This window comes from Vipera ursinii (genome assembly GCF_947247035.1).
Source record: "Vipera ursinii genome assembly, chromosome: 4".
Lineage (NCBI taxonomy): Eukaryota > Metazoa > Chordata > Lepidosauria > Squamata > Viperidae > Vipera > Vipera ursinii.
The window spans coordinates 43,988,286-44,005,359 of NC_139514.1; the positions used below are offsets into that span (position 1 = coordinate 43,988,286).

Below are 17,074 nucleotides of genomic sequence, written 5' to 3' on the forward strand. Positions count from 1 at the left end.
TAGACACTAAAACATACTTCACACTGACATAAAACTTTCTAGGGGAATTATGCATAGCACAATATCTTAAATCTTTAAATTATATAATAGTACAAAACACTATTCAATAGGAAAGAAATTCTTAAACAATTGAAATCCCTTATAAATCCTAATTTTCTTAGATTATCTCTATGAGTCATCTGTAACACAAGTTCCTATTTTCCCGACTTCTTTAAAAGCAATTATATTCCTAGAAGCAAAAAAACAAGAAAACAAAGCACTAAAGCAGATTCAGCCCTTTGGTAACATTGTGTTAGGATAACAAAATGAGAGTTATTTATCGTGCACCTAAGTGGATAATGAAGAAAACAAATATTGAACAAGAAATCATTGATATGTTAAGCCAGCCTGTTTTTCCAGAGCAATCAGTAAGGTCTACAGTAAAAATCTCAGTATGTTATCCTATATCCAGGCCAGCTCTTGATATCAGTTAAGTTGAACATGAAACAGCGTAGTAGAAATTGAGTAAATTAGATAAATGAACACCAAAGCAAGATGTACGTGACAATGGGTTAGGATGAAGAGAAGTCGTTAGGAAGTTATTCCACTATTTTGTATCTTTTACTTTATAATTTATGTATTAGTGGCAAAAAGCAGGTGGCAAAACTTGCTGCTGAATTTGAAAGCACTGTTAATGATTAATTTATTATTTTCTAAAGCAGTCTTTAAAATATTAGGGAAAAACTCTGTGCATTGATTAATGATTCATAGAATTGTTGAGTTAGAAACTTCACAATATATATCTTTCTTAGTCCATGTATTTATGTCAGTCATAAATCTTCATTTCATAAAACTAATCCTAACAAACATCCATCTAAATGTCTGTTGGAATCACTGTATTTAAGATAAAATGACAGTTCTGGAAGTCTGAGAACTAAGTAAGGTTTAGATTGGCAACTATGTATGGTAAAATATGAGGCGGCACAAATTTTTATTCAAAAATTCAAATTCCATTCTTTAAATGGCTGTTGAATTCAAATTCCATTCTTTAAATGGCTGTTGGTAGCCAGCTATTGCAAATACTGAGATAAATAGGTTACTGATCTCAGATTATACTATTCAGAGGTATAAATATATATTACTTAGTAAACATACACACAGAAAGAAAAACATTGTTTCCCCTCACGTTACTCATGCGCTCGTGACCTCTCATTTAGACTACTGCAACGCTCTCTACATGGGGCTGCCCTTGAGGACCACTCGGAGGCTCCAACTGGTACAGAATGCAGCTGCGAGAGTTGTGTTGGGAGTTTCCCGATACTCCCATGTTACACCTCTGCTCCGTGAGCTGCATTGGCTCCCAGTTGTCTTCCGGGTGAGATTCAAGGTGCTGGTAATGGTCTTTAAAGCCCTACATGGCATGGGTCCGGCATACCTTAGGGATCACCTGCTGCCGGGATCAACTTCCCTCTGCCTTGTGCGCTCCCACAGAGAGGGCCTCCTCAGGGTGCCACCGGTCAGAGAATGTTGTCTGGTGGCCCCCAGGGGGAGGTCCTTCTCTGTGGGTGTGCCGGATTTGTGGAACCATTTGCTGGTTGAGCTCCGGATGGCGCCCGACCTTCGCTCCTTCCGACGCAATCTGAAGACCTACTTGTTCGAACAAGCCGGCCTGGCCTGATGGGTGATGGGTTTGGATTTTAATATTGTTTTAGTGCATTTTAACTTGTTGTTAGTTTTGGACACTTTGTTTAATCTTTTTTAATATTTGTATTCTTGTATTTTTATATGTTTGCCCTGTTCACCGCCCTGAGTCCTTCGGGAGAAGGGCGGTATACAAATAAAATTATTATTATTATTATTATTATTATTATTATTATTATTATTATTATTATTATTATTATTATTATTATTATTATTATTATTATTATTATCTCTCTACCTGACACAGAAGGACAATCCATTTTCAGAGAAAAATAACTCAGGGTCACTATGTTGATATTGTTTTTGCTATTGTGTATGAAGGGATAGGTGTGTATGATAAGGAATTGTCTACCTTATAGGGGTAGCACTTGTTGCATTGATGTAATCTCAAACTCCGATGGCTCAGTCTTTTTTCAATGGTGACACACTGCTTTATCCCTGGTGCTGTACTGTATCATCTAGGCCACATAGACTAATTATGTCAAGAGCTCAAATTGCCTCAAGTACAAGAGGTCAACCAACAGAAATGCCTACCATATCACAGAAAATTTACCCAAACATGCTACAGAATTCAACAGGATTCTGATCAACATGACCAAAATAAAATTGAGTGTACCCCTATAACTCCGTAGATTAGAACAAAGCAACCAGTCATGCTATTCTGTGGAGTCCTTGATGCTGTCTACACAATTAGCTAACAATGCACTGAATATGTTACCTAGTCAGGCAATGAAACATCTACAGACAACTAAGCTCAAGCAGTACCAAGGATTCCACAATTCAACCCCAAGCTACATATATATTCTTCTACTGATACTGTACAGTATTCTGTATCACTAATGACAATTGTTTTTTAAAGAATATGGTCTGTAATGGTCCATTTTTTTTGTTCCAAATTTATTCCCTCCTCGCCCCTTTGTAGAGGTTGAACAAAGCATTTTATCTAAAGGATTACTAACATATGTACATATCTTTTTAGAGGATATTTTGCCATACTGTAGACCAACATTTCCAACATCTAATACCAGAGATCCCAGTTCCTCAAGCTCCATGTCATCCAGAGGATCAGGAAGTAGACAAAAGGCAGAACAAGCAAACTTAAGTCGAAGGAATATTGCAGAAATGCAGGTATTTGGAACTTATGAGCAAGGAGAAGATGAAGATGATTTGCAGGTAATATGAGTTTCAGTAATTAGTAGAAACATGAAAATCTTTGTTGAAACCTAAAAGTTTATCCTCCAAGCAGGACATTCTTTAATTGATAGTTTAAAAAATTATAGAGTTATGGTAGAAAAACTATAATTACAGTTGTACTGTAGCTTCATGTTTAATCCCCAGTAAATCTATAAAATTTTGGACTTCTTTACAGGCTTTGCTTTTTATTATCAATATATGATATAGAGCCTGAAATGTATAATTATGTATCAAATAATCATAAAAAGCAAGGCATCGAAGACCTTTTACATGTAAATATTATATTAGAGCCATAATTACAATGAAGTAATTATTGTGCTTCCTGATTAAAAGAATCATTTGAAAACAAAAATCGAATTACAGGTAATTCCTTGACTTATGATCATAACTGAGTCCAAAATTTCTGTTGATAAATGAGACATTTGTTAAGTGAATTTTGTTCCATTTTCCAACCTTTCTCGCCACAGTTGTTAAGTGAATTATTGCAGTTGTTAAGTCAGTAACATGGCTGTTAAGTAGCTGGCTGGCTTCCCCATTGCTTTTGCTTGTCAGAAGGTCGCAAAAAGTGATCACATGATTCCACGATCCTGCAACAGCCATAAATATGTGTCAGTTTCCAAGCATCTGAATTTTGATCGCATGACTATGGAGTGGCCACAATGGTCATAAGTGTGGAAAAATAGTCATAACTCACTTTTTTTGGACTTCCAATGAAGACATGGCCAACACCTGAAATACCCAGAAAATCTCCTCTTTCTGGACTGTCAATTTTTCCAACTTAAAAACAGAAGGAATAGAATTTGACACTCCTGGATTAGAGAGAGTACCAGAATCATTCCTCAAGATCCTCCAAATAACAGCAACAGTCTGCAAGCAGTTTTAGAAGCCGTGCTTCAGAATAGCTGGTGAGCTGAAGCTGAGGGGGGCCAGCAGCTGAAATCCCATCGTTGTTGGATAAAACAGGCATTTTGGAATTTATTTTTCAAATGGGCAATAAGCTGTACACTTCATTTCTTAATCAATTTATGAGACTGTTATCTTTATGAGCTAAAAGAGGCTCTCTTTAGTTACAGTTTACCATTCCTTTCAAAAAGGAAGAGGGTTTCTGGAGGCAGCCAAAATAAGGAAGCGTGGAGTATTTTTTTCTTTTGAAATATAAGGATAAAAGTTGTGGTGTTTAATTTGCTACTTTTAAAATAATCTGTTGGCCTGTGTTGCGTGGTGGTGGTTGAAATTTCCCAATTTTCATGAACTCTGGCTAAAAAAAGAAAAGGGAAAAAACAAAATAAAGAAATAAATAACGTTTTTGACCACTATAGAGAGCTAGTGAATCTGTCATCAGGGAAATTCTCAAAAATTAGTAATATCATAAATCACTTAGGGTTCAAAGATGGTAATTATACAGAGGATATTAAAAAGAATATTATCAACCCACTGTGTCAATCCTACAAATGCAGGACAACACAAATAACCTAACTATAACTTTGGAATATAAATCTGATACCAGTTTCTATTATGATGATGGCTTAATATTAATCCTCCCAGTGTAACTGAAACAAGACTGTCAAGTAAATTCACAACTCTTAAGAGGTCAAGTCCTGGATTTTTTCCTCATGGATACTAACAAGGTCCAGAACTTTTTGAGGAAAAAAAAGATATGATAGACATCTTAGAGATGGAAACTTCATTCTGCGAGGATTTGCTCCAAGTTAATCTACAATGTCTAACAGAACAATCTTGGGACTTTTTTATGGATATAAATAAGGCTGAGAACTTCATGAAGAAAAGAGATTTGATAGTCACCCTTGAGAGAAAAGGATTTCATTGTATGAAGACAAGCTGGATGGAGTGACCTAAATTTAATGATTTAATTAGTTAGGATGGATTTTTATAAGTTTGATATATGTATTGAAAGAAAGCATTAAGATAGCTTCATGTGTGTAAAATGAGTTTATAAATGCATGTCCTCGATGCTGTGAAAGCTCTAATATAGTTTTGGCTTCTGGGTTTAAAATGAAGAGGGTTTTTTTCCCCTTTATAATATAATACTTGAGTATTGTTTGAAATTAGTAAAATATCCAAACTAGAAAAAGTGATTTCTCCCTTTAGGAGAAAAACAAACAAACTGCATTTATATAGAGGATTCCCTTAACATCAATTATTTAAGGTGCTGGTACTTACCTTTAAAGCCCTACATGGCTTAGGCCCGGGTTACTTGCAGGACCGTCTGCTACCGGGGACGACTTCCCATCGCCCAGTGCGCTCACACAGAGAGGGCCTCCTCAGGGTGCCGTCGGCCAGACAGTGTCGGCTGGCGACCCCCAGGGGGAGGGCCTTCTCTGTGGGAGCACCAGTCCTTTGGAACCAGCTTCCCCTTGAGCTTCGGATGGCCCCGGACCTCCGGTCCTTTTGCCGTGACCTCAAAACTTTTCTCTTCCACCAGGCTGACCTGGATTGATGATGGGTTTTTAAATATGTTTTTAATTTTTAACTGTAGTTAATTTATTTTGGGGCTATTTAATTCGTTTTTTAATTTTTGTATTGTTGTTTTTATTGTTGTAAGCCTCCCTGAGTCCTTTGGGAGATAGGGCGGCATATAAGTCCCAAAAATAAACAAATAAAATAAATTATGATAAAGGTTAATAAGTCAATATAAGTATATATTATTCCCCACATCAAAGAGAAGCAGCAGCGATGGTCAAACTGATTCTTTTATCCAAAGAAGAATATATCTAATCCTGTTTCTGTTTTGAAATTGCTTTCAGATTTTGCCCTTGCAATGAAAAAAATAAATGAAATCTTGATTTTGATTTTGCTAATTGAATAGGTTTATTGTTATAGAAATGATTTGTACAAACTGTTGTGTAAAAGTAAAAAGTTGCAATTGTAATGTTGTTATCCTCTACTGTGCTCAGGAGAGTTGGCAGTTGGTGTCTTTTTTCTTTCTTTCCCCCCTTTACATTATCTTTTTTCTTTTCCCTCCCCCTTCTCCTAGTTTTCTATTACTTTTTAAATTTCTCTTTGTATTTTATATTTTGATAAACCAATAAAACTATAAAAAAAATTCGCTTTTTTCAGTGATGTCATAACTTTAAATGGTCACTAAATGAACTTTTGTAAGTCAAGGACTACCTGTATGTAAAAGAATTTTAAAAATGTACACAATGTTTTGACTGCTTCTTATATTTGACTTTTTTAAACATATAGTTTCTGAAATGGGGCATAAAAATACTTTGGGAAATATAATGCATAGTAATTTTTGTTATTGCTTTACAGGAGACCGAAAGCTGAAGAAGAGATGTACTGTAACACATTTCTGAAACTCAATCACAAAGATATCACTTAAGATGCCTCAAGTCTGATGATATTTGATGCCAGAAAGAATAATGTTCAGTGCAATCAGAACGAACACTTTTTCATGTTTTTTGTCTTATTGTCAGAATCTTTATTTTAAGAATCTTTTAATTATTAATATCCCATGTTTATTTTAGGTAATGGAGAGGGTGTTTGATCTGTCCATGAGACCAATTAAGCTGCTTTCTTTGGTGCTATGTTTTTGTACAAAAAAGAAAGTTATTGTTTTCTTTCATTGGAAACAAAGCTGTACAACGTAGAGAGGTCACCAATTGCATTTAAAGGTAAAGGTTCCCCCACACATGCGTGCTAGTTGTTTCCGACTCTAGGGGCTGGTGCTCATTGTTTCAAAGCCGAAGAGCCAGCGTTTGTCCGAGGACGTCTCCGTGGTCATGTGGCCGGCATGACTAGACACCAAAGGTGCACGGAACACTGTTACCTTCCCACCATAGTGGTCCCTATTTTTCTACTTGCATTTTTACGTGCTTTCGAACTGCTAGGTTGGCAGAAGCTGGGACGAGTAACAGGCACTCTGTTACGCGGCACTCGGGATTCGACCCGCCAAACTGCCGACCTTCTGATCGACAAGCTCAGCATCCTAACCCACTGAGCCACCGCATCCCAATTGCATTTATAAACCCTTATAAAAGGAGTAGTCCACCTGATACTTTCCAGATGTTTTAGATTAAAACTCTCATAAACCAATAGTTAAGAATTATGGGTAGTATTATCAAAATTCATGAGGGCACCAGGTTTTCCCCACCTGGTATAAACTCACTGATAAACCAATTAAACGTTGCAAGTAATTACATCTATGCAGAAGACACAATGTTGTTATTCTGGCTGTATTGCTGTCTGGCATTATACTATTTTCCACCAGTCATATCCCTTTGTTATCAAAATACAAATTTATTCAATTTGGATTATGGTGGCATATAGTGTAAATACATAAACAGTTTTCAAATTGCTTTAGTAATTTAATTTGTCTAGAGTCTAAGCCATTTAATCATTGCATTCTTTACTGCAAGTGTTCTTTAGGATAGGAGGAAAGCATGTCAGTGAGACCTTGGCAGTTATGTTACAATTTATGTTTATCAGAAAAGTCAAGCAGTTGTTGGCCTCAAATCAACTAAAATAAATAATTTTAAAATAATTTTAAAAAGCAATGGACATTTTAAACAATCATTGAGAAAGATATCAACCCAACTGGCCCAAATCTCAGACCTCTACTTTATAGTGTCAATTTACCTTAATTAAAAAAAGTGCCACTTAATGGTTGTTTGGTTCTTGGGGTTTCTTTGGGGGAGGGTTTGTTTAATTTTTTTAATGCACTGTTTATCTTTTTTTTTTTGGTTTTAAAAGCACAATCACTAAACTTTATTTGTAAAACATTGTAACTATTAATAGTTTTTGTCTTACTGTAAGATGCTAAGACTTTGTGTTCTTTTTTCATACTTTGTTAATGCTCTGTGTTTGTATTGGAAATATTTGAATGCTTCACAGATGTTAAAGGTAGCAAAGCTTAAGAATGGACCAGAAGCAGAACTTTATATCATCTTAAGGATTTTAAATTCTTGAGTTTGTGGTGGCTTATTTTGACACTCAATTTCCACAGAAACAGAAATAGAGCCATTAGTTCCTTTTGAAATTACAGGATGATGTCCTCTGTAGATTTTTATTATCTTTTTTGTAATTATAAATATATTTTTTGTCATCAATGCTAATGGAAAACTGTGTATTTGTTTATGGACAATTTTCAGGCCTAGCCTCATCAGGAAAAAATAAAAAAATAATACTTTGGTATTTACTGAGGGCTAAAAATAATTCATTTAGTCAATTTTTAAGAAAACGTTACCATAAAAAGAGTGCAGTACTGAGGGAACAACCCATGTGATTGTTTTTCATTATGTTCATGTAAAAAAAGTCCATATTTTAGCCATAATTTTGCATACCAAGGAATCAGTAATCATAAAAGTATTTTTTGTCACATTATTTATTAAAAACATTCTCAATTACATCATTTTCTTGTCAAGATCTGTTTTCTCCAGAACTTCCTTAAAAGCATTGTTATTGTATTATTGGGTACAAAATAAAATAGTCATTTTCATTGTGAATTAAACACAAATAAGATGTAATGTTATAAGCGACAAAATATTACAATTATATGCTCAGAATTTCCACAAAAGCTGACTTTACAAGAATAAAGCTCAGTTGGGGATGATTTATTCTGGATTCTCTACCCAAAGGGCCAATTTACTCATATTGGAACCTTATTAGATCTATTAGTTCTAGGCCACCTAGAGATAAGTTTTATTAGCGAGATAAATTTTATTAAGTCTAAATGCAGCACTGAAAGCAGTCGTTCAGTTATGTGGAGTTAAAAAACAAACCCCAGTATGGTTTACTAGAGAATATGAGTCCATCCCACAAATCCTCATTACTGGAAACTAGAATAAGAAAGTTTCCTGCAAGAATGCCTTATTTCTCGCTGGAATTTAGTATGATTGGTCACTAATTTTGAATGTTTCCAGGGGTTTATTTTCAACAAATCTGAGTATTTTTGAAATAGTTCTGATTTGAATGTTCACTACAGTATACAAAATGATGTTCTTAGAAATATTATTAGGAAATAATTTTGTTTGAGGATACGACTAATGGGTTTCCAGCCAGTGACCTGATCAGCAGACATGTAACCAAGCAATTGATTTCTGGCAGCCAGCTGATCAATCTGACCAGCATGGACAAGATGTATGGCTTCCTCCTGCTCTCTGCCATGGGAAGAAACTACCAGTTTCCAAAGTATGTGTCTTTTTTACCCTAGTAATACTGTCTCAGATTTCTAATTTCCTGTCAGGAAAAATGGGAAAGCAGTCATTTTGAAAATTTACTCTCAGTGGCCCTTCTACAATCAGTAGAACAACCAAAAATCAATAATCTGTAAGGAGGTTGCTGAGACAGAAAGATTCCTTTGTTTCCCATTTATAACGTCGTTACCTGAAGAATATTGGTTTGCAATTCCTGGATATCATGCCTGGATTATATTGACTAGGATTGGTAATAATTGGATGGCAGGGCAAAGAAGAATTAGTATGGCTTTAAGACCAGAAAGAATTTATGTTTGTAGGAAGTAAGACTTAATTCTTTGACACTGTCCCAAGCTATTTCTGGCTCTGCATATCTCACACTCATCCCTGATTGTAAATGTCTGTTTGAATTTTTTTCTGAACATTACCATGCAAATTCACATCCACACATACAGACACACAGAGACAAAAAAATGAGAGACTGAGAAAAAGATGTTAATTTTACTGGAATTTTTCTGCCCTGCATCTGTGCTCTAGGACCTACCATCAGTCCATAAAATACATAAAGGACACAGGAAAATAACATAAAAAATAAAAACAAAGTTCTTACCCATCCCTTATCCCAGGTCTATTATTGTTTCATTTACAACCGTATCCATACTTGCTTCTTTGCTATTATTATGATTATTATTGATATTTTATTTGCTGTTTGTGTTGAAAATCTAAAAATAGCTAGATTTAAAATTTCATGTATTTGAATTTTTTTTCATGATTCCAATAAAGAGCAATGCTGAATTTCAAGATGGAAATTCCAGGCAATGAATTATTCCACTTCAGAAATAAATCCATATAATTCTGAATTAACAGTTTCTTCCAGTGTCACAGTAAAAACAGTATGGTCAGCACCTCATGGAATTCTATTAATCTTTTCTATCTCCTTTGTCTCTAATATGATCAGAGAGAGGAAAACAGTAACATGAAGATTGCCAAGAGAGAACTTGCTGGGAGCTTTTTAATCAATAAGCATTTGTAGAGAACTCTATGAAACAAAGCGATTTTTTAAAAAGTTCTCTTTTTTTAAAGAAAACCCTAGCAAGTTCTAGAAATACAATTAACATAGTTATTGTTTTTCTAATTATCACAGTATGTAATCATATTTGAGAATGAGACATATTTCTTTCTTGTTGTTAGCTGGGAAGTCGTGTCCAACCCATCGCGACCCTATGGACAACATTCCTTTCTTTCTTATGCCTTACTTATTTTGAACTTTATGCCAAACTCTTGTCCCACCCTTTTTTTCCAAGGCATCGTGACTTACTTACACAGGGATCTCCATTTCATTTCCACAATAACTACCCTGCAGGATAGTTGGGATTGGAAGAAAATAACTGGCTTAAGGTCACCCAGAGAATTTGTGGCTTAAGGATAGGCTTAAACTCTCCAGTCAAAATCCAATATTTTCACCATTACAGTATTTAAACTTTAAAAAAAATAAAACTTTTGCCTACTTTTGTATTCTGTCTCCAGCCAAGTTTATTATTCCACTAAATTGTTCTTAGACTTATAGACTTATTTTTTTTTAAAAAAAAATCTAATAATATCAGATAGTATTGTTCTATAGTTAGAAAATAACACTGTGTACTCCAGTTTTATTTATTCCCATTGCAATCAGATGACTGCTGGTTACACTCAGCAATTTGAAATTATGTGCTACAATTAACTGATCAAAACTAAAATCACAGAACTAAAGTACATCTTCTAACAAGAATAAAATACCTGAAAATAAATAATTGATTCCAGTCAGACATCAAAGATCCTTTAAATAGTTCTGCTCTTAATAATTTTATATACCTAATGTGAGGCTGCTCAAATTTGCTTTAGAGCAGGGGTGTCAAACTGCCGGCCTGCGGGCCGGATGCTTCATGGTGAAACTGCCCCCACCCCATTGCCGGCAATGGAAAAAGTGATATGACACGTCACATGATGTTGCAAGTTTGACACCCCTGCATTAGAGTATCATTCCCACAACTAAGAAACTGTGTCAGCAAGCCTCCTTCTCTTACTTTCCTACTATAAGGAATTACTAGACACCTTGTCCCAGGAAATTTGCAACAGACTGGTTTAAAATAGTGGAAGCATAGCCATGAAGATACGGTATCTCGGCACCAAGCCAGATAGAGATTTATTTTATTTTATTTTTTATTTTAATTCCATTTATATCCCGCCCTTCTCCGAAGACTCAGGGCGGCTTACAAGCTTAGCAGTAGCCTTCACTCTATGTATATGCATGCTTATTAGGGCTTTCACACACACCCCCAAGTGGCATTATTACAAAGTCAGCTTAATTGCCCCCAACAATCTGGGTCCTCATTTTACCTACCTCGGAAGGATGGAAGGCTGAGTCAACCTTGAGCCTGGTGGGATGCGAACCTGCACTAATTGCAGGCAGCAATTATGGGTCAAAACCAACATTCTGAACTAAATATGGAAGTTAATAAGTAGCCAATCCAGGGTCCAGTTCGCTAGTGTCATAAGTCTTTGTTATACATATCTACTAGCAACTGAACTGCTGTATTCTAACTCAAGTCTCTGTATTTTCATTAGTGCCAACCCATGTATGTTCTACCCTCAAGTCACAAACCTGTTTTTTCGTAATACTATTTCATCAAGACGGGAAACAGAGATGTCAGAAACCTGCAAGCTACTAACATCAACTCCATCTTACTAAATTCAACTTCAGCCTATTTCAAGTTATCCAGATCCTCACTGCCCTGATAACTTGCCACTTGTGATAGAAAGAGATTGAAATCAATATTTAATCTACCTCTTTTTTATTTGTAATATCATGGTGTTCAGATCATTATTACGTACCCTGTCCATTAGCCAACAAGGACTTTTAGATGACTTATAATGTGACCCAATTTTGTTAGGTAGCTTCAAGAATGTGACAGTACGTATCTTGAAAATAAGGTCCTCCTATCTTAATTATTTGTGCATTAATTACTTGTATGTTTTTGTTTGTTGATCCTTGCTGATCTTTGCATGTAAAGGTCCTGCACAGGACTCAACATTCTCTCCTCTCTTTTGTAACATTTACATGAGGCTGCTGAAGGGTCATCTGCAGGTTTGAGGTTCAGTATCATAGTAAAGGTAAAGGTTCCCCCACACATCCATGCTAGTCGTTTCCAACTCTAGGGGCCAGTGCTCATCTCCGTTCCAAAGCCAAAGAGCCAGCGCTTGTCCGAGGACATCTTCGTGGTCATGTGGCCAGCATGACTAGACGCCAAAGGCACACGAAACGCTGTTACCTTCCCACCGTAGTGGTCCCTATTTTTCTACTTGCATTTTTACGTGCTTTTGAACTGCTAGGTTGGCAGAAGCTGGGACGAGTAACAGGCGCTCACTCTGTTATGTGGCACTCGGGATTCGACCCGCTAAACTGCCGACCTTCTGATCAACAAGTTCAGCGTCCTAACCCACTGAGCCACCGCGTCCCTTATTCAGTATCATATGTACACTTATGATACCCAATTTTACTGGTCAACCCTTGGCCAACCTTCTTCTTTCCTAGTGTTTGTGTAGATCTGATAGGGAAGAACTGACTCTGACTCAGTTTTACCAAGACTGAGTAACTGAAGGTATTGTGACCAGTTGGATATGAGAGTATTCTATTTTTCATCTCGGGTGTGATCTCACAATTGCGAGGAGGGTCTTTCTGGATTCACAAATATCACTAGATGGTGACTGATGTGGTCAGGAATACCTTTGCAAAACTTAATCTAATATAGTAATTGTACCCTTTCCTGGATCAGCAATTCCTTCAGATAGTTCTGGTGCACTAATCTTCTCATGCAATGGATTCTACATGACATTGCCGTTGAAGATCACTCAAAAGCTTCAGCTTGCCCAGAATGTGGCAGCAAAGGCAGTGTTGCACAAGTTTGGATGCACCTATGACACCCCTGCTTTGCAAACTTTGGCCACATTTTAATCAATCATTTTATTAAGAATTTATTAAAGCATGTAATATTAAACAGATAGCAAATACTATTTTTCACAATAAAGTTATACCAACAGTATAATTGCATGGAGGTGATATACTAATAGTTATGGATATTTTGCTTTTTCAGGATCTAAACAACTTATCCATTACAAAAGAAAACATAAATTCTATTTGTATAAACAAAATATTGGATCCACATCCATTAGTTGAAGATGAAGTGAAAGGGGATCAGATAACAGGACAGTTATCCAAAACCTCCAAGGAAAACTATAAAAGGCAGCTAGTATATTTTTATACCATTATATCACATCTGTGTGATTTTTTTTTATCAAATAAATAAAACTAGAATAAAACTTAGCATTATCTGCACAATCAGATTCTGGTAAGGTTCAAAAGTGGGAGGGTAGGGGAATTCAGTATTTTTCATAGAACTATATCATACTAACCATTGTTTACCAATATCAGTACTACCAATGTATAATATATTACATACTACATAAAAAGAATATAAAATAGTGAACATTATAAGTATAGGCATATAAAACAAGTATATTAGGTAAGTGCAAAATAGTTTTTTATTATTTTATAAATCTGAAATGGCTTCTTGTTTTGAGTTCTTCATCAATATCTGAAGGAAAGAAAGTACAAAATAAATAAACCTAAGGCATAATAGAATAAACAAGAATGCTTGATGTGTGTAAATAGCTAAATTGTATGTAGGCTCTTTCTTAATGTAGTGCCTATTGTTTAAGATCAACAAAATTAAGCAAGCATGTAACAAACAGAAATCAAAGTTACTGCCTAAGCTCAGTATCATTTTGTCTCTTTGTGGATAAACTGCTTGATTACCTACCCTTCCACAATAAGTTTCTTTTATACAATCTTTTATATAAATGAGAATACAAAAGAAGCAAATCTTCAAATACCAGGACAGGGAAGTTCAAGCCAGTCAGCAATTTAATACTGGTATATTAAGCTCTTTGTCTACTCAGCACTAAATTCTATATACTGTAAGACTTTGGAGCCAATTGCTTTCAATATTTTTTGAAGCATGATAATCAACCTACATTTATTGAATTTTTGCACAGATCTAAGCAGTTATTTAGCAATAGCAATATTGTGAAATGTAATGGAATCTCTTTAGTATTGACATTTTTCTGCTTCTTGTCTCCCATAAGTTTGAAAGCAGACAGAAGGTACAATAACTGTTCCCCATGGATTTAAGGCAATGAAAACCTTTGTTATCATATCTGATTACAGCAGGCAAGTAGATGATAGCTGTGTTCAACACATTCAGTAATACTATCTTAAACTTTGTGGACTTCACAAAGCTAATGGCCAGGACTTTAGACGCTCATTATTATTAAGGACATTTTTGATTACAGTCATGTTCTTTTTCTGTAATCTGAAAAAAACTAATCACTGTAAATTAACTATAAGAAGCATAAACCAATTTTTACGGTACCTTATTTATTTTAGCTTTTGGTTATTTATTCCTGCATGGATTTCCTTTTCCCCAAAAGAGTGAGCTAATATCATCTGTTTTGAAGAGATGACATGTATCTGACCCCAATAAACTGTTCGAATCAGCCATCAAATATTATGATACGTTGTGGAAAACAGGACTTCATGAGAGTGGAAGACACTACACAGAATTTTTAGAACCAATTTTTTTAATGGAAAAAAACAGGCACAGCCACCCATACAGAGACCAGCCACTGAGAATTATATTCCATGCTTGGATAGAAAAGGAAAATAGAACAGGATTGATCAAGCAATATCTACGGTTGCTCTTTTTCAGACTGAGAAGCACAGGAATGCTTTAATTTGGATTCAGGAGCAGCCTTGACGGAAATAGTTTAAGTTGGTATGCACAGGGCTTTTTTTCTCATAGAATACTCAGAACGGCATTCCAGCACCTTTTTTTTTTGCAACAACAACAACAACAAAGCTCCCTCTATTGGCTTTAGGAGTAGGCAATCTTGGCTCTTTTTTATGACTCGTGGACTTCAACTCCCAGAAATCCTGAGCCAGCCATGCTGAGGGGAAAGGGAGTTTTCCAAGCTGAGCCATGCTGGCTCAGGAATTCTGGGAGTTGAAGTCCTTGAGTCATAAAAGAGCCAAGGTTGCCTACCCTGCACTAGAGGAGGACATTAAAATTATTTACAAGGTTACTTCTTTAGGAACTAAACTTTTAGAATCTAAAACAGCTAATTCAAAAAAGCCAACAGGAAAGAAGCTCACATTTTTCATCTGCTTCTGTCTTTTGGAAGGTAAAATTAGATAACAAAATAATCTATTTCCTATGTTAACATCTCTGCAATGAAATCAATAAAGGTAACAGGAAAGAAATGAGAAACATTTTTCTCAATGTAATATGTCTAATTTAGCTGATGCTAGAAAAAAATAGTATCTTTTGTACACTCTTGAAAACTGTTTTGAATCTATAACCATTTATTACAAAAATTAAACAATTCTTAAGAATGAAATATTCTTAATTTGGACTTTACTTTTACTGTTTGGACTGTTGTGCATTTTGAAAAATAGATTATTTAGAATCTAGTTATGTTGCTCTTCAGTCTTTAAATAATTAACCTAGTAGATACATAACAATATATGATGTTTTCCATGGTGAGCTTAACATCAATAACAACATTTATTAAAAAGGCTAAAATAATTTCTGGTGGTATTATCTGTATATTAAAATTTTGTTTAGTCACAATCTTTCACTTTTCACATTCTGGACAAGCAGTGGTCATGTATCCTAGCAAAAAGATGTTACATATGTGCGTAAGTGTAGTCAGTAGCATATGCCTTTTTAAAAATATCAAACATGCAAAGAAACAAAAATAAGTCCAAAATCTCTGTATTACATCCAGAAATGCCAACTTTGCAACCAATATTTCTCATCCATAACTATAGCACCCTAAGGATACCTGCATACATGCAAATGCTTCTCTGGGATCGGTAACATAGCAGGGATTGCTTTTTCTTTCCAGTAACAGATTGCTGAGAAATACCAAACATGGCCTTGAGAATTTCAATGTTTGTTACAAATTTTTCTGGATGTGGTTGGAAGGAGGCTGTTTGGCACTGGAGACCACTGCCACGAGGAACACAGCTCTGGGTCGGGGTTCAGAGCAGCTCCAAGTGGGGGCTCAGCACGGGTTCTGGCACCTTTTCTTTTTTTAGAAAAAAAGCACTGGGTATGCAGAGTTGCCCTTAGTCACTGGATACATTCTGAACTATTCACTTTACTGTAATTACAGTGATTATTTATTTACTTACTTATATCCTTTATTATTTTTTCAAAAAACCCAAGGTGGTGAACATATACAGTGCATATTACTCTGTTTTCCCCCAAAAACACACAACAGCCCTGTGAGGTAGGTTGGGCTGAGACAGAGTGACTGGCCTAAAGTCATCCAGCTGGCTTTGATATTAAGGCAGGACTTGAACTCACAGTCTCCCACTTTCTAGCCTTAACAAGTATACCAAACTGGCTCTTATATTATATACACATTTTAGCATTTTAAACATTCTAGATTTGGATATTATTTTTCAGACACAGGACTCAGAGAAAACTTACTAACATAGAGGAAATGCTTCTGACTTGCCTGACAGTCTGAAAGTCAGATGAGGCTGATTTTTGAAAAGAATAAAAATTAAGAATGCAGTTGTAAACACACTTCCTTGGGATTTTACTGATTTGTAGGAAACAATGAATAGGATTAAGGCCTATGAGGGAAACCTTTCCAAATTCCTCAAAAATGAATGAGAAATCATTTTAGCTTGGCTGTAACAAAAATTGAAACACATATTTTGTAACATGTTTTGTGTATTTTCAAAACTACTTTTGAAGAGTTTGCTTTCATTAAGAAGAAGCTCTCAATCCCTATTATGGTTTATTATCAGTTTATAATATTTACATTATCTATCTGTCCATCTATTAAACTGTAACATGCACACTCAGATGTACATCTATTAACTTATATGATATACTGACAAGGAAAAAATGTGTGTATGTCTATGTATGGAT

At 35.4% G+C, this 17,074-nt stretch overlaps 1 protein-coding gene across 1 annotated transcript in view; it reads left to right on the forward strand.

Annotated features, from left to right (window-relative positions):
- The window catches only part of ROBO1 (roundabout guidance receptor 1), a 230,309-nt gene extending 222,073 nt beyond the window's left edge, over positions 1 to 8,236 (forward strand). Inside the window, exons 28-29 of the mRNA XM_083362042.1 lie at positions 2,660 to 2,853; positions 6,151 to 8,236. Coding sequence (XP_083218168.1) covers positions 2,660 to 2,853; positions 6,151 to 6,165 — 209 coding nt within the window. The 3' untranslated portion in view covers positions 6,166 to 8,236. The remainder of the gene's footprint in view (positions 1 to 2,659; positions 2,854 to 6,150) is intronic.
- Positions 8,237 to 17,074: the final 8,838 nt, after the last annotated feature.